Source organism: Scomber japonicus, chromosome 10 (genome assembly GCF_027409825.1).
Source record: "Scomber japonicus isolate fScoJap1 chromosome 10, fScoJap1.pri, whole genome shotgun sequence".
Classification (NCBI taxonomy): Eukaryota; Metazoa; Chordata; class Actinopteri; order Scombriformes; family Scombridae; genus Scomber; species Scomber japonicus.
In genome coordinates this window covers 1,991,253-2,016,901 of record NC_070587.1, presented here as the reverse complement: position 1 = coordinate 2,016,901, position 25,649 = coordinate 1,991,253, and the positions used below count along the sequence as shown (strand labels likewise).

General features: G+C 41.3%; 2 protein-coding genes across 10 annotated transcripts in view; both read left to right on the top strand.

Moving 5' to 3' along the window:
* Nucleotides 1–13,397, top strand: part of dgkb (diacylglycerol kinase, beta) — a 94,013-nt gene extending 80,616 nt beyond the window's left edge. For all 8 annotated transcript variants that reach the window (XM_053327401.1, XM_053327400.1, XM_053327397.1 and 5 more), the window contains 4 exons: nucleotides 1,632–1,827; nucleotides 9,446–9,566; nucleotides 10,277–10,337; nucleotides 13,290–13,397. In XM_053327401.1, coding sequence (XP_053183376.1) covers nucleotides 1,632–1,827; nucleotides 9,446–9,566; nucleotides 10,277–10,337; nucleotides 13,290–13,397 — 486 coding nt within the window. The remainder of the gene's footprint in view (nucleotides 1–1,631; nucleotides 1,828–9,445; nucleotides 9,567–10,276; nucleotides 10,338–13,289) is intronic.
* Nucleotides 13,398–23,438: 10,041 nt separating this feature from the next.
* etv1 (ETS variant transcription factor 1) overlaps nucleotides 23,439–25,649 on the top strand; it is a 19,460-nt gene continuing 17,249 nt past the window's right edge. For both annotated transcript variants that reach the window (XM_053327413.1, XM_053327412.1), the window contains exon 1: nucleotides 23,439–23,499. In XM_053327413.1, coding sequence (XP_053183388.1) covers nucleotides 23,439–23,499 — 61 coding nt within the window. The remainder of the gene's footprint in view (nucleotides 23,500–25,649) is intronic.

Genomic DNA, 25,649 nt, shown 5'->3' with positions numbered 1-25,649 from the left:
GACTGTGCAAGGTTAATCAAATTGACAGAAATGGTGCTTCCTATGGAGAGAAAGCTCTAAAACAGGCTCAGGCTGAAAAAAAAGGTTCAGATTAAGGCTTAGATAGGAAGAAAAAACTGATTCATATTGAAGCTGTGAATAGAAAGTTTCAGGCTCAGACAGAGAGACAGATTTAGGTTCAGGCTAAGACAAATAGGTTTAGGGTTAGGCTCAGATGGAGAGATGGTTTAAAATACAGAAAACAAATCATTGCACAGGCTCAAAGAGATTCAGGCTCAGATGGGTTCTTACTCAGAGAGACAGGTTTAGGCTTAAGCTCAGATAGACTGAAAAGTTCAGGTGAAGAAACAGCAGGGCTCAGAAAGGTGGACGCTCAGGGCTCAAACAGAAAAGACTGATTCAAGGATCAGCTGTGACAGAAAAGCAGCTGCAGACTCAGGTTCAGACAAAGGCATACTGTAGGTTCAAGCTAAGACTTAGGAAGACAAGTTCAGGCTAAGAGTCAGATGTACTGTAGAAGCTGGTTTACATTGTCAGGGAGACCCATTGAGGTATAGATTCAGACTTAAAACAGGCTCAGGCTCAGACATAGTGCCAGGTTCAAGCTCATTTTCAAACAGAAATAGATTCAGAATAAAGCTCAGACACAGAAACTGATCTGTGTTCAGATAGGAAGATTAGTAGTTCAGGCTCAGACAAAGAGACAAGGTCTTCTTTTCAGATATTGCACTGTGTTTTCTCTACTCTCTACTTAGTGATGTTTCATTAAGTCATGGGTGTCAAACTCATTTTCATTCAAGGGCCACATAATGCCCAATTTAATGTCATGTGGGCCGGATCATTAAAAAGATGGAAGGAAGGAAGGAAGGAAGTAAAATAAGACAGGAAGGAAGGAAGGAAGGAAGGAAGATAAGACAGGAAGGAAGGAAGGAAAATAAGACAGGAAGGAAGGAAGGAAGAAAAAGAAAGACAGGAAGGAAGGAAGGAAGGAAGGAAAAAAGGAAAATAAAACAGGAAGGAAGGAAGGAAGGAAGGAAGGAAGGAAGGAAGGAAGGAAAATAAAACAGGAAGGAAGGAAGGAAGGAAAATAAAATAGGAAGGAAGGAAGGAAGGAAGATAAGACAGGAAGGAATTAAGGAAGGAAAATAAGACAGGAAGGAAGGAAGGAAGGAAGGAAGGAAAATAAGACAGGAAGGAAGGAAAGAAGGAAGGAAGGAAGGAAGGAAGGTAGGAAGGAAGGAAGAAAAAGAAGACAGAAAGGAAGGAAGGGAATTTGTAAGGAAGGAAGGAATAAGGAAAGTGGGCCGGATTAGACACCTCAGCGGGCCGGATCTGGCCCACGGGCCGCATGTTTGACATCCCTGCACTAAGTGTATACGAATCTTTCTGTCTGAATTGCTCTGAATTCAATGCTTGTGTGTGTAATAAGTTGTCAATTGATTAGGGAAGCAACACCATTTTTAGACCTGCCAGTAAGTCAATGTGTTGAGTGGATAACACCTTAGGATTAGTAGCATGTCATTATTCAAACCACAGAAAAATGCAGTTTACATTACCAAATCTTATCCATCCTATTTAAACAGATATGTGTGTTTTTATCTCATTTATTTTATTTCTCCTTCCTGAAAAAGTGTGATGGTGTTACTCTGGACCTGAGCACCATCTCCCTAGAAGGCATCGCCATTCTCAACATTCCCAGCATGCACGGCGGGTCCAACCTTTGGGGCGAGAGCAAGAAGAGGAGGGGAAACCGAAAGGGTGGAAAAAAGGGCCAAGACAAGAGGACACCGGTGATCGACCCCAAAGAGCTCATGTTTGCAGTTCAAGGTAACTTTGAACATCATCAGTATTAACCCTTTATTGGGCAAATTATTATATTTGGTAACTTCTGTAAATATCCCAAAATATCCTTCCTTCCTTCCTTTCTTCCTTCCTTTCCTTTCTCCCTGCCTTCTTTCTTCCCTTCCTCTTTTCCTTTCTCCCTCCCTCGTTCCTTATTTCCTCCGTCCTTCCATCCTTTCCTTCCTTCCACCTGTTCTTCCTCCCTCCCTCCTTCTCTCCTCCCTTCCTTCTTTCCTTCCTCCATCCCCCTTTCTTCTTCCTTTCCTTCCTTCCATCTGTTCTTCCTCCCTCCCTCCTTCTCTCCTCCCTTCCTTCTTTTCTTCCTCCATCCCCCTTTCTTCTTCCTTCCTTCCTTCTTTCTTCCCTTCCTCCCTCCCTCCTTCTCTCTTTCTTTCCTCCCCCATACCTTCCTTCCTCCGTCCTTCCTTCCTTCCCTTCCTTCCTTCCTTCCTTCCTTCCTTCCTTCCTTCCTTCCTTCCTTCCTTCCTCCCTTCCTTTCAATGAGTGTCCTATAAAGAGTTAATACACGTTTCACTGTGTTACTACAGACAGATGCATCAGAGACATACAGATAATATAGAATAAAGGTTTAACCCTCCTGTTGTGCTCCCGGGTCAAATTGACCCCATCTCTTTTGACTGTTCCTCACTTCCTTCCTTCTCTCTCCTTACTTCCTTTCTCTTTTCCTCCTTCCTTCCTTCCTTCCTTCCTCATTCCTTCTCCTTACTTCCTTCCTCTTTTCCTCCTTCCTTCCTTCCTCCCTCCCTCTTTTCCTCCCTTCCTTCCTTCCTTCCTTCTTTCCTCTTTTACTCCCTTCCTTTGTTCCTTCCTCATTTCCTTCTTTCCCCACTTCCTTCCTTCCTCTTCCCTCCCTTCCCTCCTTCCTTCCTTCCTTCCTCCCTTCCTTCCTTCCTCCCTCTTTTCCTCCATTCCTTCCTTCTTTCCTCCTTTCCTCCCTTCCTTCCTCATTTCCTTCTTTCCCCAATTCCTTCCTTACTCTTTCTTCCCTTCCTTCCTCATTTCCTTCCTTCCTTCCTTCCTTCCTTCCTTGACCTGAGCACAACAGGAGGGTTAAGAGAGTGGTATGGCTCTAAGGGTGGTAATAACAGTATCTGAACAGCTATTGGACTGATTGGCATGAGACAGACATCAATGATTGCCAGATGATGAACCTTAATGACTTTGGTAATCCCTTGATCCCTTTTCCTCATGTGCCATTATAACATTTACATTAGTGAAATATCTTGTCAATTATTGGATGTATTGCCATGAAATTTGGTTTCTTAACTTTCCAATACGTTGGTTTATGACCGAATACCAAATTAATTACATTACAATAAAACTCTTCTGTACTTTGTCTTTGCTGCTACTAAGCAAATGTTAGCTTGATAGCAACAAACTCATTATTATTACACTATAACTCAGTTATGTTAGCATTTGGTTCAAAGCAAAGAGACTAGGTAAGGCCTCATATACCTGCTAGCATGGCTGTAGACAATGTTCTTCTTTTAAGTGTTTGAAAAGTCAAATCAATTCAACACTACATTATGAGACAATTGATGATTCACCATCAGCAATTTCAAAGCCTTGCATATGCTAAAGATCACAGTCAGACAATAATACTATACAATTGAAATAGGTTTAACAATGTAAGAGGCTGTTTTCCTTAAAGCACACATCAGGTACAAACGACAGATAAAAAAAATAAGTGTCCTCGCTCCTATCACAGAGATCAAAGACTAAACTTTGGACCAAAACTTTTTCTTAGTGCATGAATATTTCATGCATGACAAGGTGAATCACAGCTAGCAGATTGTGTTTGCTAAGAAAAGGTACAATCATGTCACTGTTTGGAACTGTCACTTGTGTGTTAATGGTTTCTGTAGGCACCAGTGGACAAGCTCAGTTAATAGGAGCAGACTGAGGGGGGGTGGGGGGGGGGGGTGTTGGGCATACCCCTGAATCCATTCACGTCAAAAGGAAACCCGTCAATGGGAATATATATGAATGAATGAAGCAGAATGAGTCCGCTGGTAAAATGGTGCAAGCCCACTCAACGACTATTAAAAAAAGTATATTAATAAATCCTAAAAGCTGTGTTAGAAGAAGTTATTAATACCAAAATGGAATAATCCTCAATTACAGGTAAAGGTCATTGAATTTGAATCCTTTCAGATCAGGATCTCATTTTTTGTACATGCTATGTTTTTAATAGCATGGCTCCAAATATATTAGTCAATCAGTTCCTTCCTTCCTCCTTTCCTTCCACCCTTCCTTCTATCCTTACTTCCGTCCTTCCTCTTTTCCTTCCACCCTTCCTTCTCTCCTTACTTCCTTCCTTCCTCTTTTCCTCACTCCCTCCTTCCTCCTTTCCTGGGAGGAAGGGAGGAAGGAAGAAGGAAGGAAAGGAGGGAGGGAAGAAGGAAGGAGGGAGGAAGGAAGGAAGGGAGGATAGGAAAGAATAAGGGAGGAAAGGAAAGAAGGAAGGAAGAGAGAGAGAGAAGGAGGGAGGGAGGAAAGGAGGAAGGAATAGGGAAGGAAAGGAGGGAGGGAGGAAGGAAGGAAGGAAAGGAGGGAGGAAGGAAGGAAGGAAGGGAAGAAAAGGAAGAAGGAAGGAAAGGAGGGAGGAGGGAGGGAAGGAAAGAAGGAGGGAAGAAAAGGGAGATGGATATAGCAATAAAATGAAATAAAAATATAAAAAAACACAGGTATGAAAAATCTGGTGGGGTATCCCCCCCCCCCCCCCCCCCTGTGATGGGCATGATGCCTCTGTGTCTAACAGTTGCCTGTCCAGGTGATGCACGGTGTGTTTTTAGGTTTCCTGGTGTGATGATGCGTGTGTACTTGGGGATGAAGTGGATGTTACAATCATTGTGAAGCTTGAAACATGGCGAGTCAGTGACGCTTCCCAGACATGAGCGCCAATGATCCCTTATGAGACTTCAATGGTCAGAACATGACTGATGTGATTCTGGCCTTTTTAAAGGGTTTTGATCATAAAACGCTGTTAAATATGTCAATACATGTCAAAAGAAGTGCAGATTTAATGAGTCTTTCGATCTGGGGGGAAATTCCCTTCATCCCCTGAGATGCTGCATGAACTGTTAGCCTATATTCAGGTTGATCCCTTTTTTTTAACCCTTAAACAGGCAGGAGTGGAAAACTAGATGTAAAAAAAAATCCTAATCCTAATGTGATGTCACTAGTTATGTCATTTGCACCTAAAGTAAAACATTTCCACTCATATTTTTAATATATTTTGGATTTTATGAGTTGTATCTCCACCAGGATGCTTTGCCCTTATTAACCCTCCTGTTGTGTTCGAGTCAAGGAAGGAAGGGAAGAAGAAGGAAGGAAAGGAGGGAGGAAGGAGGGAAGGAAGGAAGGAGAGAGAGAGGAAATAATGACAGAAGGAAGAAAGGGGGATGGAGGAAGGAAGGAAGGACGGGAGGAAAGGAAATAAGGAAGGAAGGACGAAGGAAAGAAGTAAGGAAGGAAGGAAGGTAGGGGAAGGAAGAAAGGGGGATGGAGGAAGGAAAGAAGGAAGGAAGGGAGGAAAGAGAGAAGGAGAGAGGAAGGACAGATGGAAGGAAGGAAGGAACAGTCAAAACAAACGGGTCAATTTGACCCGGGAGGACGACAGGAAGGTTAAGGTATAAAATGGTGATAATGGTAAAAACACTTAAATGTGTTATTTAACATAGTAAAATGATACATTCTGCTCATTAATATCACACATACTAGTTTCTAAACTGATTTTTATCATTTCTATCAAAGTATAAACCTACAACAAGCTTCAATTCTACCAATTAAAGGCTCATATACAATTAAACAACCACCTTAACCAATCATGCTCCTTAAAGAGTCTCCTGGTGCACGCTGCCTGTTTAAAGGGTTAAAGTAGCAGCATTTCACCGTACTTATGATCAGAAAACAGAATAAATGTGTTGTTACTGGCAAAGTTGAGAGAAAACAAACTCAAAGAAAAACACAGCAGGGACAGTGATGGAGTGCAAAAAGAAGGAAAGACAAAAAACACCTCAGTTCTAAAATAATTAACTCAATCAAAACAAAGACACTCGTCACACAAGTGCTGTTTGTTGCTTGTTGGGATGCTTGTGAGGCTGCTGATTTGAGTTTTCCTAATGAGATGATGTGAGGTAGTGTGGCACAGAGGAGGGGCTGCCAGTCAGGGAGATAGTTGATCAATTCAAAACCCAACCTTGCTATGATGAACACTCCATTAATCCCTGAATAAAAATCAATCAGTTTGGTGTTTGTGGGTTTAAAAAAATAAAAAAATAAAAAAGGCCACGGGCTGAACCTGGGAAGGCACTTAGTGGGGAGTGTGTATTTGTGTGCCACTCTGTCTCTGTGCGTTTGTGCACATGTGTGTCTGTTTGTGTGTGTTTATTGATGTGTGTGCGTGTGTGTGTGTGTGTGTGTGTGTGTATGGGCGTGCACCTGCATGTGTGAATGGATGCCCTTGTGGAAGGTGAGCCGGCCTAACTTGTCAGATCAAGAGAATGGCGTATTTAGAGGTAAACACAGGAGTACATTAGCCCAGAGGGGGCACCGCCGAGCACAACGCACAGATCAAACTGTTGGCAGGGATTTTTTTTGTGTGTGTGTGTGCATGTGTGTGTTTGTGTGTGGATGGATGGGCGGGTGGGTGTATGTGTGGAGGGTGGCTGGGGGATAAAAAAACCCTGACCTTTCGGGAGCTGTTAAATCGTCCCGCTGGTGACGCCAGGAGACAAGCCCCTCAGGTGGAAGGGAATGGCTGTGGAGTGAATTATTTAGAATGGGACTGAGGTTTTGCAGGGAGGGGTGTAAAGAGGAGGAGGAGGAGGAGGGGGGGGGGGGGCGCATGTGTAGGTGGGTGAGGCTGGGGGGGGGTTGATGCTTGGGACTGATGCCCCGTGACAAGCCCCATGAAGCTTTCATTGGCGGATCAGCCAACCCACACACCTTCCATTCTTCCTCCTCCTCCTCCTCCTCTTCCTCCTCCTCCTCCTCCTCCTCCCGCCATTTCTCTTTAGTTTTACTTTCACCTGAACTGCTGCTGGTCGTGCTCTGCTCCCTCGCTGTCCCTCTTTTATTCCTCCGCTCTCACCCTGTCGCTCCACATGTGTCAGTGCAGTCACCGTTCCTCGACAGCTCGATGCTTGACAGTGACAAGGACGCCGTTTCTAATCCCACACTTGGAGATTAAAGCTACAGCGCTTCTTTTTGTGAATCTCCCATATGGACATTCATTCATATGATTGTCTCACTCATTTCTTGCTTGTCAACCTCAGTGCCTGCGTGTTTATCACAGCCAAATATTACCTTCACCCCTCAAGGGAGGCACATATTGTTGATTGTAGGTTAGGTAAGGGGTGTTTCGGTTTATATTTGGCCTTTGGCTGCTTATTTGGTGTATTTATAACTCCCAGTTTATCTCAGGGAAGTAAAGATGATGGATTTTTCTATATTCAGCAGAGTTCACATTCGATTATTGTGCCAGATGTTTTATTTGCAACTCTAATGTTAGAAATAATGATTAGGAGGTTCAAATAAAAATGGAAATTCACCAATAAATCATCCTAGATTAAATGATATACTCTTTACTTTTAGTCATTAAGACCTTAATTAAAATCATGTGTCCTCACTTTATTACAATAGGTGAAAGTAACTTTTAAAGAGGGCCTGACAGATATGGGCTAATTTTAAGCTTATTTGAAAAATCTAATTAAAACATTACAGTATCTTATTACTCTTTGCTTTAAAAAAAACACTTGGTGATAATAAGACAGTATGTGACATCTTTAAGGAATATATCAACATTTAAATACCAACCTACATGTAAGCGTAAAAAGGACAATTTGTAGGTTTAGTTGCATGTGGCACACTTTGGCCGGGAGCAGTGACTTCTTGGAGTATCTGCTGGTTGCCTAGCAACGTTGTGGTGCAAACAAGACCTCAGGCAAGAAAGCACAAAAACCAAAGTGCTAAACTATTCCTTTAAGTGGTTTTAACATTTTCGCTTTTTTTCTGTTTTTGTGCGCATTAAACAATTGAGATATAATGGATAATTGGACGAAGCCAGGCTAACTGTTTCCTCTGCTTCCAGCCGTTATGCTAAGCTAAGCTCATCATCATGCAAAGTAAATAAATGGATTGTGTAATGTCTTTAAATAGTGAAATATATTTGTATTCTCAGTTAGGATTGGTTTAAAGTGTCCAATGTCCTGTAGAAGTTTAACTCTGTATTTTATTAATTAACAGTTTAACTTCTATAAATAGATTTATTTCATATATTTATAGTTTATAACCAGAATATGCAGGTCACTGGCTGTACAGAGGTGTTCTGACCTCGTTATATTTGGCAGAGAGGCTCTATGGTTTTTCCCACAGTGAGCACTCTTGGGTATAGGTGGGATCTTTGTAGCCCGGGGCAACAAGGAATTCCCGCCAGTTTACTTATCGCCGTGGTGACGCTGTCCATCATACATGTCAGCGCAGGCCTGTGTGGGCTGTTTGCATTAACGTGAGAAGTCACGAGGAGGGGGAAGAACGGCTTTAAAGCCCAGTGTCAGGAGGTCAAACTACTGTGTATGTACACACACTCTTCCAATCCGACCCGGGAAAGTACTGCACTCACAGTCCTGCACTGAGATAGGGACAGACGCATGTCCATCACCATGGTGACAGCTGGACACCACAGCTCGGCGGCGACAACAACACCTCACAGCAACAGCAGCATTACCTACGACACGCCTTCAGGAAACCAACACGGCTGAGATAAACAAGACAGGGATGGAGCAGCGTCGGTGACAGCGAGCTAACTCGCTAGCACGCACCAAGTGCCTAAAAATGGGTCTAGTTTCAATTAGTGTCTGTATACTCCCAGCAGCGAGGCAGCAGCTTCTTAATTTGTGGAGGGACGAGTCGATGGAGAGTCGGAGGCAGAACGGGCCTCTGAAACAGATGGGCCCTGCGTGACACTGGGCTTCCAGCAGGGGCAAAATCAATGCTCATAACTGCAAAACAGAAGAGAAATTAATAATTATATTATCACAAGATTGCTTTGCATTGCCGGTGCAATCTAATTAATAGCTGTTTTGTTTGTAGCTTGCTCTTGTTGCCTTTTTTTTTTTTACTGTGAATGTTAAATGTTTCATAAGCAGAAGGCAAAGTCTGAAGTGATGTGTCATCTTCTTTTATTCATCCTCACTTTCACAAATTTCCTTCATCCCTAATTTCTTGCTTCTTGTCACAGTTTCAATAACCAGAAGATGTTTTTCCAGCGTTCTTCTTGGTTTTTAAATAACATGAGCATCACTGAGGAGCAAAAAGGAACACAAATGCTGTCAATGTTCAATATTAAAATCACTTAATGAAATATATTTGAATAATTAACGGTCTAAAATACAACTTATCAGCACCTGAAATGGTTCTACTTGAAGAGCATATCATCGATGTGTCTAGCATGCATACCATAGTAATTCATTTACAATATGTACCCATGTCTCGACAGAATTACACATTTAACAGACACAGAGTACTCAAACACAACCAATTCTAAAGTTGACATTAAGATTTATTTTCATGTTTTTAGACCTTTCTGACCAGCTGCTTGAGGTGGTGGGACTGGAAGGAGCCATGGAGATGGGTCAGATCTACACCGGCCTGAAGAGCGCTGGAAGACGCCTGGCACAGTGCTCATCTGTGACCATCAGGTCAGCTTTAAACTGGACCATCTGGACCACAACTCTATTTCACACATTTGGTTTTGTCATTTTTGTTGTTCTGGTATTGTCAGCCTTTTTTTTTTAGTATTGTCAATTTAAAGTCAAATATGCAAAAAAAACATTTAATGATGCTGCAGAATTTGAGTATTAACCCTTTATAGGACACTCTTTGAAAGGAAGGGAGGAAGGGAGGAAGGACGGAGGAAAGAAGGAAGGAAGGAAGGTAGGGGGGAGGAAAGAAAGAGAGAAGGAGGGAGGGAGGAAGGGAAGAAAGAAGGAAGGAAGGAAGAAGAAAGGAGGATGGAGGAAGGAAAGAAGGAAGGGAGGAGAGAAGGAGGGAGGGAGGAAGAACAGATGGAAGGAAGGAAAGGAAGGAAGGAAGGACGGAGGAAGGAAAGAAGGAAGGGAGGAGAGAATGAGGGAGGGAGGATGGACAGATGGAAGGAAGGAAGGAAAAAAGGAAGGGAGGGAGAAAGGAAAAGAGGAAGGGAAGAAAGAAGGCAGGGAGGAAGGAAAGGAAAGAAGGAAGGAAGGAAGGAAGGAAGGATAATTTGGGATATTTACAGAAGTTACCAAATATAATTATTTGCCCAATAAAGGGTTAAAATATTGAACAGTTATCACTCCTGGTCTGGGACATGTTAAGTTCCTTGGTGCAAAGTTCATCATAACATGCTCTCTTGTTTTTTTACTGACAGAACCAGTAAATCACTCCCGATGCAGATTGATGGTGAACCGTGGATGCAGACTCCGTGCACTGTAAGTCCCTGAATATATCCACTGTGTATCACACAGAGGTGGCTCATGCTAACAGGAGCCAGTATACAGTACACTGCTGGGATTAAATTAAATACTTCTTTCTTCAGAGGCGATATTATCAACCTCAGTCAGCGTCACCTTTTTTTAACTGTGAGAGATTAAAATGACTGTATAGTAGACGCCACTACTACAGTACTACTGCTAATAGAAACACATGAGATAATGAGTCATTCCTTGATAGTACTACAGTATTGTCACCTGTTTACTGCAATCCTAGCAATTATTTATTATGAAAGTCCCTCAGGCTTGATTTTATGTTGCTTTTCTTTACTAATACTCGCAATTTATCAGGGACAATAAACATTACATTATGTCATTATGATGTAAATGTGCTAGATTTTAACTCAACTCCTGCAGACACTGAACAGACTGATGTTGAAAGTAAAAATACAACCTCTAAATCTACTGGTTTTATGATAAAGGAAAGTTTTGTAATCAGGTGCAGTCTTCGGCTCCTTCCATTTCTCACGCAAATCATTGCTTTGCTTTTTTGTGCTATAATTTATGATAACAAATACTTAATGATGCAAGTCTTCTTCTAATTTGCTTACCGTCTACGTCTCAAACATCTACCTCCACAAGTACACAAGTGTTTGCTTCTCTGTCCAAGATATTCATTTTTCTAAATGAAACTCCTCAGTTTGTGTTGATTACGGTTGTGTTTAGCTTTAATTACAACGCCACTGCAGATGAAGTGCTGCCAAGATTTACATATGGATCATCCGAGCAAAGCTAAAAGACACAGTGCATGACAAAACAAGTAGCCTGCAAGTGCTCTTGTGTCTGCTGGCACAACTCCATGGAGCAAAGTTAGGATCTGACAATACATAATTATGGCGCTGCTGAATTTGAATCAGTCGACCTGTAAAATACTTATAAAAACATCACAGTTCAAATGAGATGTTATCCCACTAATTATTAACAACAACAACAATGCAAATGCATCTCAGTTCCTCTGCATGCATAACATATTTAACACTATTAAACCATTTGCATTTTTAAGTGACATACGACATGTATCGCTGTCTCTTTGATAATCAGGTCTGCTGTGAGCTGAAATACTCTTTACTCTGATTTCAGACAGGAATCTGCTGAAATTCCACTTTTGCTTTTATTTCTGTCCAAAAGTCTTATTGCTCTTGGGCTGTTGACTGTGGACAATGTGTCTCCACTTCTTACCACTTTGTAAAAGTGAAGCTAAGACAGCCTGTTCCAGACAAAGGCTGAACTGAGAGGCTGCATGAAAGGCCAGTATAAGATAAATAAATAATAAATAAATAAATAAATCATGCAAAGCTACTCAAGTGATGTCCCTGAATAAAAATATGGAACTGGAAATGAGCATAATAGGTCCCCCCTATAATTTAGCGTCCTTAAAACAGAACCAAGTAACCCTCCACATTAATCTGAGGTTTTCCTTTAGATCTTCCATTTGTGACCAATGTCATGTCTGAAAGGTTATCATGTTTTTTTGTAAAGTACATCAGAAAAAATAAGTTCAATAACATTTAATGATGACAGAAAGCCCACAGAAGCATGTAATTGCTTGCCAGTTATAATGCAGGTAAAATAAAGGGCATCTTTCCTTTTGAAGTTAACATGGTCCTTTTAATGCAGATAATAGCATTTCCTCTCCCCATTACTGTTTGTATACTCTTAGTGCAACAATATAATGAACTGTGCATTTAATATGACAACCCTTGATGGTTGATATTTGTTCTTTCATTGATCTACAAGTTTATCCTTCAACAGAAATGGGATCATTGTTGGCAAACAGGACTCATGAAGCCCATACTTTACTAAAATCCACCATAATGTGTGGAAGCATTTATTATTCAGAGTTTTGAACCTCAGGTATTTTCAGTTTGTCGCATTTAAGACTCACATTTGACTCCATTTGACAACAACCCATATGGACCCATAAGACCATATAGGACAGTTTTTGTAGTTGTTGCATCATTGAATTGGAGGTAACACACTAGGAGGAATGAAAAGAGTGATTTAAAAGATAAGGCTGGTGATATTCTGTTATCATCAGTAAAAAAATCACATGAAAGATCAAAACCAACACTTCAATAGGCCTTCTGTGAACACTTTCCCTTTTCCTACTGAAAGACATACAACTTTAAAAATTGAACTAACACTTTGTTTTGGACCATTTTCAGAAGAAGGAATAAAAATGGGTTTTAAGACGAGTTTTAAAAATGGACAGTGAGGAGGCTTGTCTAATATTTAAAGGAAGCTCGTTCCATAGTTTAGGAGCAGCTACAGAAAAGGCTCTATCCCCTCTGAGCTTCCACTTTGACCTCGGTACCTCCAGGAGCAGCAGATCAGCTGACCTGAGGCACCGAGCAGGAGCGTAGAGCGGGGCCAGACCATTTAAAGATTAAAAAACAAATAAAAGAATCTTAAAATGGACTCTAAAGTGCTCAGGTAGCCAGTGGAGGGAGGCCAGGATGGGTGTTATGTGCTCAGGTAGCCAGTGGAGGGAGGCCAGGATGGGTGTTATGTGCTCAGGTAGCCAGTGGAGGGAGGCCAGGATGGGCGTTATGTGCTCAGGTAGCCAGTGGAGGGAGGCCAGGATGGGAGTTATGTGCTCAGGTAGCCAGTGGAGGGAGGCCAGGATGGGCGTTATGTGCTCAGGTAGCCAGTGGAGGGAGGCCAGGATGGGCGTTATGTGCTCAGGTAGCCAGTGGAGGGAGGCCAGGATGGGCGTTATGTGCTCAGGTAGCCAGTGGAGGGAGGCCAGGATGGGAGTTATGTGCTCAGGTAGCCAGTGGAGGGAGGCCAGGATGGGTGTTATGTGCTCCCTCTTACGTACTCCAGTTAAGAGGCGAGCGGCTGCATTTTGCACCAAAGCTAAATCTCAACTCTGTTTCTTCCTTCCACTAGATTGAGATCATCCACAAGAACCAGGCTCCCATGTTGATGGGACCACAGCAAGGACGGAGCTTCTTCTCTTCAGTCATCAGAAGAACACGTACAGAAAGCAAAGAGTGATCAAATGACGGTTCAAGACCTTCAGATCTTCACAAGCACCTACAGAGCAGAGGTCACAAGTTGATCATCACTCGGCCCACTAGTGAAGAGGGAGGGGGGGGGTCCACTGATGCCTGTTTGATAGCCCAGTATACAGTAGCAAACTGTAGATTCAGTATGTGTTGCCTTCAGCTCGGAGACGTCACCGAGAAGCCCTCATTGAATCCAGAGTGAGGTGTCTTGAGGACTGATGCTTTGGTCTACGGTGTGTAGTGCAGTTTAGCTCCAAAACTACTGAAGCTATTTCGGGAAGTCTACTTCTGAAAAGATTTTCTATAAGTCTGTTTTTATTTTTGCTGTTGTGATCCGTGCCACGTGGAACAAACCCACAGATGAATGTGTTTTGTGATATGATGCATTTATTTATTTATTTATTCATATTTTGCTGCTATTGATGTTTTTTAACAGGTTTTTTTTTTTGCATTTGCATTTGCATACCCCTTGATGCATGATGGACAGCGAAAGAGGCGACTGCTGTTGGAGCTGACATATCTGGAGTTTGCAGCTGATCTTTCCCAAATGTGTTTAGTGAGAAGTGAAGTTTCTTTGCCCCGCATTTCTTCGGGCTTCACTCATTGAATGCCTTTAAGTAGTGACAAGACTTAAGAATCTCTTTTGCTTACTTGTACTGGTTCCTGCAAGTCACTCTTGTCATGTTTTGACTCTGCTGTTTTGCTGCTCCGTTGGTGGAAAGATTAGGAATGATTATTGATTGTTCATAAAAAATGCATGACACTCTTTGTTTAACGTCGCACGAGAGATTTCCAGACAGTTTTACCAATTGTGTGCACACTTTCTGTTGCATGAGTGACCAAGATCTGTTTTGACACTTGTGGAAATTGATCATTTTTGAATCTACAGTGCTGCTCAGTTTAACCATATCACAATTTATCTATGAGACAGCTGTATTTTTTTTTTTTTTTTTTTTTTTGGGATCCTGTGTTTTTTCTGAACAGGTACTCAGGTACTTTTCAAGTGAAAAACAGTGATAAGGCAGCAAAAAAGAGTCCAGTGTTCAGTCAGACTGCATGATGGTACAATTACTGTATTGTTGGATATTCAAGAAGCAGTTTGTGACCTCCTCTGGTCATTGATTTGTTCTGATGTCTACTGCTGAGTGTTTACAGTCTGCTGCCCATACAAGCGTACATTAACCAATTAAAGTCTAAATACAAAATGACTATTGACATATATAGTACCAGCTTGATTTATATCAGTCCTATCCAATAACTACAGGCATTTTACAGCCACTTGTGTGCACATGCCATCTATAAATTATTTTATAGTCTCTCTTTAAAAAAAGAAATCAATTCATTTTAAACTGGTTATTTTATACACAGTAAAAGTTTCCTTATTCATAAAACTGACAGTATTCTAGCTGGTGAAGGCAGATTCACTACATTAATGTATTTAAAAGGTAATGTATCTCCACAGGTCTCAACAAATAAAAATACACACCAGTGACCATAGCCAGCTATGAGGTCTGGACCTCCTATATACATATCATGTAAAAAGTTGGCTGTATAATCAGGAGCTGAAACCTGACAGCATCCCGTCAAACTGCAAAGCATACTGGATATATATTCCTGACAAGGGCATTTCATCTCTCATATCTGTGCATCCATCAGGCCTGCTGTGTGTGTGGCAAGGAAAAGGTAAGTTATTACTAATAAGTTTTCATTAACAGTATTAACTATAGCATCAGAGTTTATACTACATGAAGCAAGGCTACCTGGCTTGAGGCTATAATAGCTAACTAGCTAGTTATGTTTAAGCAACATAATGTCAGTAAGGTCTTTGCTTACCTGAGAGCAGAGAACAGAGAAACAGGAGTCACTTTTAGTCCTTTCGATCCAGTTTAAATTTAAGAATAAAGGCACACATAATGAAATATTTACAGATACAGAGAACACTTGTTTGCTCTAAAATAAGTTAGCAACAGCACAGCATAGGTATCATAGGTGTTAGTGGGCAATTGGAGGAAAGCAGCTCAAATATAATGTCCAATAGGGGAAATACTTGTGAAACCTTTATGCTCAATGCCTTGTCTTTAATGAAGTTAATGAAAGATTCAAACTTTAGCGTGAGTACGAAGGCCTTCAGTGATTGGAAGTATGCTATTAATGAAAATATATCCCAAGGCCTAGCTTGACAGTGGGGATTTAAAGAGCCACTGAACTGGCAATGAAGTACCAGTCTGTAGTCCAAGGAAATAAAAAGAACATTGGCTCAATTATTAGCCAAAAATATGATGAAAAGGTTATGACCAATCCTAAGAGTCTCTTATCCATCATTAACATAATCGTGTGTCTTGCCCAGTAAAGAGAGCAGAATTTAATTCCACTCTAAAGCAACATCTGCAGAGAGTGCCCCCCAAAATGGAAAATAGAGAGACCCTGTTGAAACTAAAGGAGGCCCAGCACTTCACTGTATTAGCCAATGAGTCCATGGACATAAGTGGGACTAAACAGATGGCGATATCTGTCCGCTACATCAATGAGGAGGAAGAAAACACTATGATAAAAAAAAGCATGTTCTTGGTTTCTGTCCCAGCTCACAAATTGGGTCTTCAGGCAACCATCTTTAGGGGTCAGGGTTGCAATGAGGGAATTCAGAAATTGCACCCCAGGATAGTGAACACCTACTGTAAGAGACATGCACTCCATTTGTTAGAGCTTTAGATCAGCTCCTAGTTATTCTGCCATAAGCTTAGACTACTGGGGGACATTACATGTTAATTAATGCATGTTACAAACTTGGCATCTTCCTCGTAGCTTTTCTTTTGATTTCTTTTCTCATAGATGTGGACTCTCAATTATTGTCCATGTGGTCCAGCTTGACTCTCACTGCTACTACAATTAAACTACCTCTAGAGTCTGGTTCTGTTTGAGGCTTTGTCTAGTTAAAGGGGAGTTTTTCTTTGCTCATGGGGGAATGTTGGGTCTAAATGGTACAGTCTAGACTTGCCCTATATGAAAAGTACCTCCAAGATAACTTCTAATAATTACTTGATTTGGTGCATTACCTTGTCGATCATTGAAAGGATTGCTGTGTTCTTCTCAGCCAGGAAAGATGCCTTGCAGGAAGAGTGCAGAAGAGAAGATGCACAACGAAGGACAGCAGGGATCCCGTTGATGTCAGATATCAGAGCAAACCCAATATGCACTTTTGTGGAAAAGTTCACTACTGCACATTTTGCTTTAAAGAGCATGGAGACTGAACGAACCTCTATCTCTGGAAATGCTTGTAATCCCCAACACAGTATGGAAATATTCAAGACCATCATCAACACTGCTGTGATGACCAGCAATGTCCTAGGTTGAATACAGACAGCCCTTCACCAAACATGAACATGCTACTAACTTGGAGATCATCGCAGCATATGAAGATGCACAAAATGTATGTGAAGTCATAGCCAAACACGGATGTGAGTGAGGATTCAATGCATGCTTTCTAAAAAAGTAACAGCTCTGGCCAACTCAGTCCCAGCCAAGCAGAGAATATCTCTGAAACAAAACTACAGGCCTAGTGAACCCACAGAGTTAGTGGAAGAGAAAATATCTACTATCCTTTTATAGACCACATCAGTAGTGAACTGGATGCCAAGTTCTTTCAAAGGATTGAGCCTACAATGCTAGCAGCTTACCCGCTACCAAAAGCTCTCAAAATACTGACGAAAGAAAGAAAGGGGTGAAGAGCTGGTAGAGAGGCACCGAGAAGACCTAACTGACCCAGACACAATGGAGCAGGGAATAAAATGCTGGAGGCACAAGTTTCACTCGGAGGCAGGTCCCTTCCTACATCAGCTTTGGAAACTCTGCAAGCAGCACAAACATCCTTCTTTCCCAACATAAAATGTATGTTACAAATGTTTCTTAAACTTCCAGTGACAACCTGTGCCTGCAAAAGGTGATTCTCATGTCTTTATGTCTGGTTATTATTTTATTATTATTTTATCTCCTCTGCTTTCCAGTCCTTTGTGTGTTGGTTTGTCTCTCTCCGTTCATGTTACAGTGTGTGTGTGTGTGTGTGTGTGTGTGTGTGTGTGCTGGTCATGGCATCTTAGTTTCCTGTTGCCGCTGTTAAACCGGTGTACCTTCAGCTGATCATCTAATCAACTCTACAAGCAACTGCTGCATAAAACCTCGTCTCATCCATCCAGACTCTACCAGATCATTCAGTCTACCGCACGGCACAAACATCAAGGCCAGTTCTAGTGTGTTGCTCTTCATGTCAGTTTGCACGTTACTAATCTGGAGTCCTGTGCTCCAGGTTAAAACTCCAGTCAGCCACGGTTACCTGCCACGTCCAGCTTCGTTCTCGTCACCTGTCTCCAGTTTGGATCCTCGACTCGTCACCTGCAAACTGCATTCTCCAACCTGCTTATACTTTCTAGAAACCCTCACTTGCTCCGCTTCACCTGCTTCACCTGCTCCATGTGCCCATCAAACCAGTAAATCCTCTTATAAACTGCTCTTACTTTTAATGTCCTGCATTTTGGGACCTAGATTGAGTAACACATAATACATTTAAATCGATTAATTAATTGTTGGTTTGGCTCTGCATAGAAAAATACCCTTTAACTTTCAACAATGAGTAGTCCATTAACTTCACTTCACCCTGTACGTTAGCCCATGAGTTGAATCATGACATAGGGAGTGCTCAAATAAATCAGAGATGGTACCAAGCAAAGGCCAACAATACTGCAAACTATTTTTAGTGCCCTCCCACACAGACACTGCACTAATCAAATTATCAGTACTGACGTTTTGTGAGTCATTACCCTAAAACGTCATTACCTTAGAGAACATAGATGTAGTGGAGCTCACTGCAGAAAAATATGTCAAATGTCTTGTTTTTGGTAATCTTATCCAAATAAGTGCAAAACAAACACAGATATATAAAAATCTATTAATCGTATTGTTTGGTGTGGCACTTGGTTTGCTGCGTGTCTCAGTGTCAGATGGGGGGGACGCCTGCACTTGACCTGCGTTTCTCCGTCCTCGAGGGGGGGTGGGAGGGTGGGGGTGGGTTCAGTAGGAATGACACGATACTTCACTTCACATCCACTTCACCCGCCTGGTAAAGGAACCCTGCCTGGATCCAAGATGGCATCAGCGTGACCACTACTGGCTTCCGATATGTCCGTCTTTCAGTCAAGTGTTTAATGCAATGGTAAAGCTTTTTTGGTAAAGAATGGAAAATGAGATGTAAAAAACATAATGTGATGTCACTAGTTATGTCATTTGCACCTAAAGTAAAATATTTCCACTCATATTTTTAATATATTTTGGATTTTATGAGTTGTATCTCCACCAGGATGCTTTGCCCTTATTAAGGTATAAAATGGTGATAATGGTAAAAACACTTTACTATGTTAAATAACACATTTAAGTGATACATTCTGCTCATTAATACTAGTTTCTTAACTGCTTTTTATAATCTTATAACTGCCTCAAGCTTCAATTCTACCAATATAAGGCACATATACATTTAAACAACCACCTTAAATAGTCTGTATCTCCTGGTGCACGCTGCCTGTTTAAGGGATAAGACAGGGTTACGGTATAAGTTACTACATGTGTTAAGCCAATATTAATTGTAATGAGGTAAAAGTCAACAACTAGCTGAACACACTTGGCAGAAATGGAATGTAATATTCATAAATGTAGTTTTAATACGTGTATAATCATTTTAATGAGAAGTGCTGTGTTGCCATTACCTTAGAATGAGCCCTTCATATCTATAGAGGAAGCAGGTCCTCTTCCACAAAGGACGCCATGTTTCTACAGTAGCTCAGAATGGACAAAAAACCAACACTGGCTCAAGATGGGGGGCCTTAAACTCCTTCCAGCTGGAAAGCCGTATGTAGTGAGAGTTCATAAAGGTAGAAATGTTGTGATGTTGTGTGAAGCGTAAGCAATCAATCTCAGCTCACACCATGAAACAGAATGACTTGAATACATTTGTAAATTACTCAATGTCTGAATTTCACTATTTAATCTGACTTTTGCATCAGAGGTTGAACCCATAAGTAATTAAAAGAAGAGTTAAGAGTTAAATATTGTCAGTAAAAAGTGTAGGCCTAGATGTTTTTGGGCTTTCTAAGTGTATAAATATCTAAAGATTCTGGCTGACTTATACCAGCTAGCATTAACCATTAGTTTAAAGCATTTTTCGCTAATACATTCTTGTTCAATTTTGTTAATAAATTATATCTAACTATCTGTCTAGCTTTAAATAATTACTGGGCCAAAGTTGATACTGGGAACAAATCAAAAATGGAAATGCCTGATGCATCTGGTCAGGATAGCCGTTAAAATACATTATATTAGTATGTTGTATTTAAAACTCAGTGAGTTTCAACCAATAACATGTCATTCTGCTTTCACATGAGTTCAGCCTCTGAGAAATATTGTGTAACTAAAACCCCTACAGAGCAGACTGTGGTTGTATTGAGAAGCTGCCATGTGTCCATACTGTAACTGCATCATTGTAAATCAGGAAAGCTGCAGCTAAACAGCATGCTTAAAACTTTTTCCCACTGCACCTGCTTTCTTTCTATTTATTGGCCATGTGAGTTAGTTTTTTTGGAAACGGCCCTCTTCAGTTTTGCCCAGTGACCTGAGCTTTACTTCCAGGTCAGTGGCTTCTGCAGGTCTGCGGCACTCTCAACAATATATCCCTTACAGGAGAGAGAAGAGCTGGCGCTTCAGCAAGTCCCTCTGGAGGCTCTTCAAAACACTGTTACCATGGACACAAACTTGACCGGGAGAGGACTGAGGAGTGTGTTTGTGTACACTGTGTGCAAGGTAAAAGAGACTGAGAGAGGGTAAAGACAGGACTCTGTGTGTGTGTGTGTGTGTATGTGTGTGTGTGTATGTGTGACTTAAGTTACTTTCAGGGACACAAACCACACTTGAGACCAGTTGATTGGGGAAAACGTCTCCAACTGGGGACAAAATGTGTGTCCCCAATTGGTAAAAAGCTGATTTTTGGGTCAGTGGTCAAGGTTAGGGGGTAGTAGTTATGATTAGGATTAGTTAAAGTAACTAAACCTAAACAAGGACATTATTATAAGTCTATGTAAATACCCCAAAAGTGACTTAAGCCAACCTGCGTGTGTGTGGGTGTGGGTGTTTGTGTGTGTATGCATTACGTTACTTTCAGGGACACACACGGGACTTGAGACCAGTTGATTTGGGACAACTTGTGTAACTGGGGACATTTGTGTCTCCAATTGATAAAAAGGCGTATTCTTGGGTCTGTGGTCAAGCTTAGGGTAGTAGTTATGATTAGGATTAGATATGAATTTAGGCAAGTCTATTTAAATACCCCAAAAGTGACTTAAGCAAACCCGAGTGTGTGTGTGTGTGTTTATGTGTGTGTGTAATAGGAGGGATTGTGCAGGTGCAGTTTGCGTGCGTATTCAAGTGTTACTTTACACACATGTTAAATTATGTTTACCTTTAGTTTCCCTTCTGCTATTTAAATGACTCTAAAAGTCCAAACTTGTTCTTTTTTTTCTTCCCCCGTTTTTTCTTTTTTTTTTTTTTTAAAGCGCTTTACACTTGAATGTTCCCATTGACTTCTCTCGTGCTTGCCGCCTGCAGCCGTGTGTGATTGACTGCCAGCAATCTGATCCAGTGAAAGACATTGACAACCAATAGGAAGCGGAGTGCGGCTTGTTTCCATGGGAGGCCCCGGGAGGCGATGCCAAGCCGCCAGAAAGCAACACAGCGAGCTGGGAGAAGCGCAGGCAGCAGCCGGGACTGTGGAGATCCTGCAGCCGCTCTGTGGCACTCTACAAGCGGATAAAACCGGCGCGAGGTCGCCTTGGTAAGTGCATATTAGTTTTTTTCCACACTTCCTCTGCTTTTGAGGTTTACCCCCTCTTCTCTTCTCATCCTGTGCAACATTTCGCTGCGCCCTAAAGCTCGGCGCGCTCCTCGTTTACGCACGAAATGTGCAGATTGTCAACTTAAGTTTGCAGCATCGCCGGAGGTGCTGTCGCTAATTTCGGTCTCAAAACAGTAGTAAGAGGTTCCTGAACTGTACCTCTGTGAATGAAACTCGCATTTCCACTCTGGGCAACATGAGAAATTGTAATTAACGCCACATTTATCTCTGCTTTCTATCCATCTCGCACAGGACGGGAGACTGGAGTCTTTGCAGATCGCTCGTCAATTAAAGCCACAACGGAGCATAATGGATGGATTTCACGATCAGCAAGTGCCTTACTGTAATTCCAAAGTGAGTGATCATAGCCTGGAAAAAAAGTTGGAAGCAAATCAGATAACAGATGCACATTGTACGCCCTCCTCTACTTATTAATCCATAGTTGCTTTATTCTTATTACTCTCTCTCTCTTTCACTGTTTCCTCAATATCTTTCCTTGTAAATGACTATTCTTCCCTCTAATACTTCAATACCGTCTATTTGTTCTGATCTCATTTCTGTTTTTCTTTCCCTCTCTGCTGCTGCTGTTGCTGCCAAAACTCATTTCTCCCTCAGGGACCATTTACGTTTCATCTAATCATCAAAGATAAACAGCTAAACAAGGTGGCCACAGCTTTACACAGCTTTCCTTTGGTTATGCACCATGTTACAACTTGCTAATTACATCTGATAAGTGAAGCAAAGGTCCCTATGCATGGGTCAGCCTTTAGAGGTTCATGAGGCATCAACGAGTGGCTCACTGAGGCTTTTTCATTTGCTCTCTCAGTTGCACGTGTGCTGCAGCCAACAACATAATCACTGCTCCAGCCAGGGAAAGAAAAAAAAAGAAGAAAAAAAGAGATTGATTTGTGTCCTTTTGTTTTTTTCTTTGCAGAAGACGCAAGAAAAGACAACGAGCTGTGAGAGGCCAGCAAATAACAGAAAGAGAAAATTCATTAAGTCCGACCTGGCTCTGGACACTGAAGGTAAGCAGAGGGCAGGGGGAGAAGTTAATTTCACGGCTCCTAAACATTTAGCAAAATTCAATTGGTTTGTGGCCACCTGCACCGCTAACTACAGAATCTCAATTACAACACAGTGGCCTGTGATGATTCTCACAAGCCTCTGTCAGTGGTCAGACACACAAATTGACTTGTTATTAGGCGCACTCGTGCCCAATGAGCTCCAGTGGCTCTGACGACACATCAGCCTGCCATAATGAAGTCAGCCGTTCCTTATGCTTCTCCTGGGTTTTAACTGGGGTTTTTAAACCGTCTTCAAGCCCTGTTCTCTGCTTTTGTTCCCCCTCCAGAGCTCTTCCAGGACCTCAGTCAGCTACAGGAGACTTGGCTGGCAGAAGGTGAGTGTTTTAAATCTGGAGCAAAAAGGAGGAGAGATGGGTAAAAATGGATAGGTTGTGAGGGGTGGAAAAAAGCAGCCTGGAGTTACATGCCTAGCATCGCAGTCCAATTAAAAGCCTGTGTGGAAGAGGCACCTTGTGTGTCATGCATACATTAGAGACTGTGAGCAAGGGGTCTTGAGGGAGACCGAGGAGGCTCTACCCAGAGAGTGTCATCACAAATTACCAGGAGAAGGCTCTCCGACGCTCACTGTCTCTTCTGCTTTTGGCAGGAGCTAACGCGCTGCACGCCAGCCGCCGCCACCACCTCCACCTCCACCAGAGCTCTGCTGTAGCCTACCAGCTCTCTCCCTCTCTCTCTCTCTTTCTCTCTCTCTCATTTGCTCTTGCTCTCTCACTCTCTCTCTTTCTCTCTCTCTCCCTCTCTCTCCCTCTCTCTCTCTCTCTCTCTCTGCTTCCTCTCAGCACACCTCTCTATCTTCTACAGCTGTACCATCACCTTGTCTTCTTCAATTTCATTTCTTGGAGGCAAAAAAAAAGAATGGATCTATAATTTTTTTCTCACAGACTTCCAAAAAAAATAGGCTTGATCTCTCAAATCGACAATTGATTTTTTTTATTTTTTATATTTATCCATTTCTTTGCCTTTTTATTTTTTTTTCTCTGATGGCAAGACTTGCTCATTGTGGTCTAACTGAGACGTGATGCTTCAGGATTTAAGTGCGAGTGTCCTCTTTCCTCCATGTCTGCAGCACCGAAGTTTTGGTCAGTGGTGAATATTGTTCATCTATTTTTTTAAATCTTTGCTGTTTTTTAATGTGCATGTGCATGTTCCTCTTGGCTTATAGCCTTGACTTTAGTATTTGCATCACTCACTAAGATGCAACTTACTTTGATTATTGCATGTAATCTGAAAGTTTACATCTCAGCAGCGTGAGAGTTGGGTTTTTGAAGTGTATCAGTGGAGTCTCATTAGCTGTCAGGGTGAAATCAGAAAGCTGGTCATTTGAACTTTTTTTGCATGTGTTTAAATCTTTATAAACATCTGAAAAAGTACGACAAAATGCTAATATTTCCTCTGTAAACGGGCCCCAGCACTGGTGTAAAAATTAAGTCAGTCACTTTATAACATTTGTCTCCGCGGTTGAGACACCAGACTCAGTCTTTACATTCTTGGCTTAGACAGACAATGTTGTGTGAAAACTAAAACCTTATTATTTGATATTTAAATATGTCAAATTACAAAAATCCACTGTGGAAAAAAAGGATTTAAAAAAAATCATCAGCATTATTGTGCAAAAATTGCTATTGGGGTCATAATTACGTGCTTTAATTCTTTAATATTGAAAATTGAACAATTATAAATTATGAAGACAAACAGATATTTACTGTAATAAGGAACAAATATGTTTTCTATTTGTAAATTTGTAATTTTTTATATTTTCCATCGTAGTTTTGCAGCATTAAATATCAACATACGCCTAAAAGAAAAATCTATTTCAGCATATCAGTCAGTGCTCAGGTTGTAAAGCCATAATTCTCGCCTTAAAGTAGAACTCTCAAGTGCACAATATAATTGAATCAACTTTAATACTTTTTTTTTTGAGGATTGAGTCATTATACATCCTCTGGAAAAGTGTAGAGAGAAATTTTAAGCTTGCACCATTTACACAGGTGAATAAGACTCTCAATCATTTATAGGATCCGTCTCTTCTTTAACACATTTGAAAATGCTCGCAGTGCCATCCAAACCTTTTAAAAAATGAAAAGTATGCTTTGAAATAGATATTGCAGTGGTTGAGCCGACTCTCTGGGCAGCAGTTAGATTATGAGGCGGTGCGGCCGCACACCGCAGGGCGTGTAAAAAAGAATAAGACACGATTTTAATATTTCAGTATCCAAAGTGAGAAAAGAGACGGCGGCGGCTGATAAGAGGTATTACTGTTAAGGATTACAGTTCTGCCTGTCATGGATCAATGTGATGATGTACGCTTCAAGATTGTAGATTTAATGAATGACTTCCTGTCCATTAAGATGAAAAGGAATACCTTCCCATTTCTAAGATTTATTAGTTCAGGTAATTGGAAGAAGAGGAGGAATTATGAGAGACAGACTGAATTTCCGACTCTAAGACCGAGAGGTTGAAGGTTTTTCAGTTTGACAGGCGTATGTTTGACCCCCCTCAAAACTACATCTACCTTCTTCCTCCACCCAGGGTTTTTTGGACTCATTTAAGTGTCAGGAATAAATCTTTTATTCTTCACACATTTCTGACTTAAAGAGTGCTTTTTATTACGTTTGTCTTGATGCACTGATTCCTCTGTGAAACTCTGGTGCTGAGAGCTTAAATTCACTTAACGCCTCCGTTAGTCTGTCCTGCCTCTGTCAGGCCTCGTGTTTACAGCTTTTACAACTTCTCTATTTTTTTTTTATCCCCGCTCCTTTTTCTTTTCTCTTCTCTGTTCCTGTCCCTCCTTTTTCCTTTTTTTTTTTTTTTTTTTTTTGTGAATGGCGGCACATTTCCAGCTCTGCCGTTCTCCCCAGGAGTTTGTTGCAGGGATCAGCTGCCTCATTCACAGACTGAGGCCAGTGACTCATCCATCCTGTACTTCCTTTTGGACAGAGAGACACTGCTGCTCTCTTTTTTTTTTTTTTTTTTTTTAATATGTCCGCTTTCCAACTTAAGTTCTCTGAAGTTTCTGCGGGTCGGTTTGTGTTGTAATCATGACACAAGAGCTGCTACTGACTTACACTCTTGTTTCTGTTTGGCAGATTTGGCTGTTGAGATTTTAACTACTGAAAAGACTAAGAGGATATAAATAGTCAGGGTTAAGTGTTGAAAGATTGAAGAAGGTTTAAAAAAACATTTTTATGATTATATCAGTTTTTCAGTTAATATATTTTTTCAAATATTT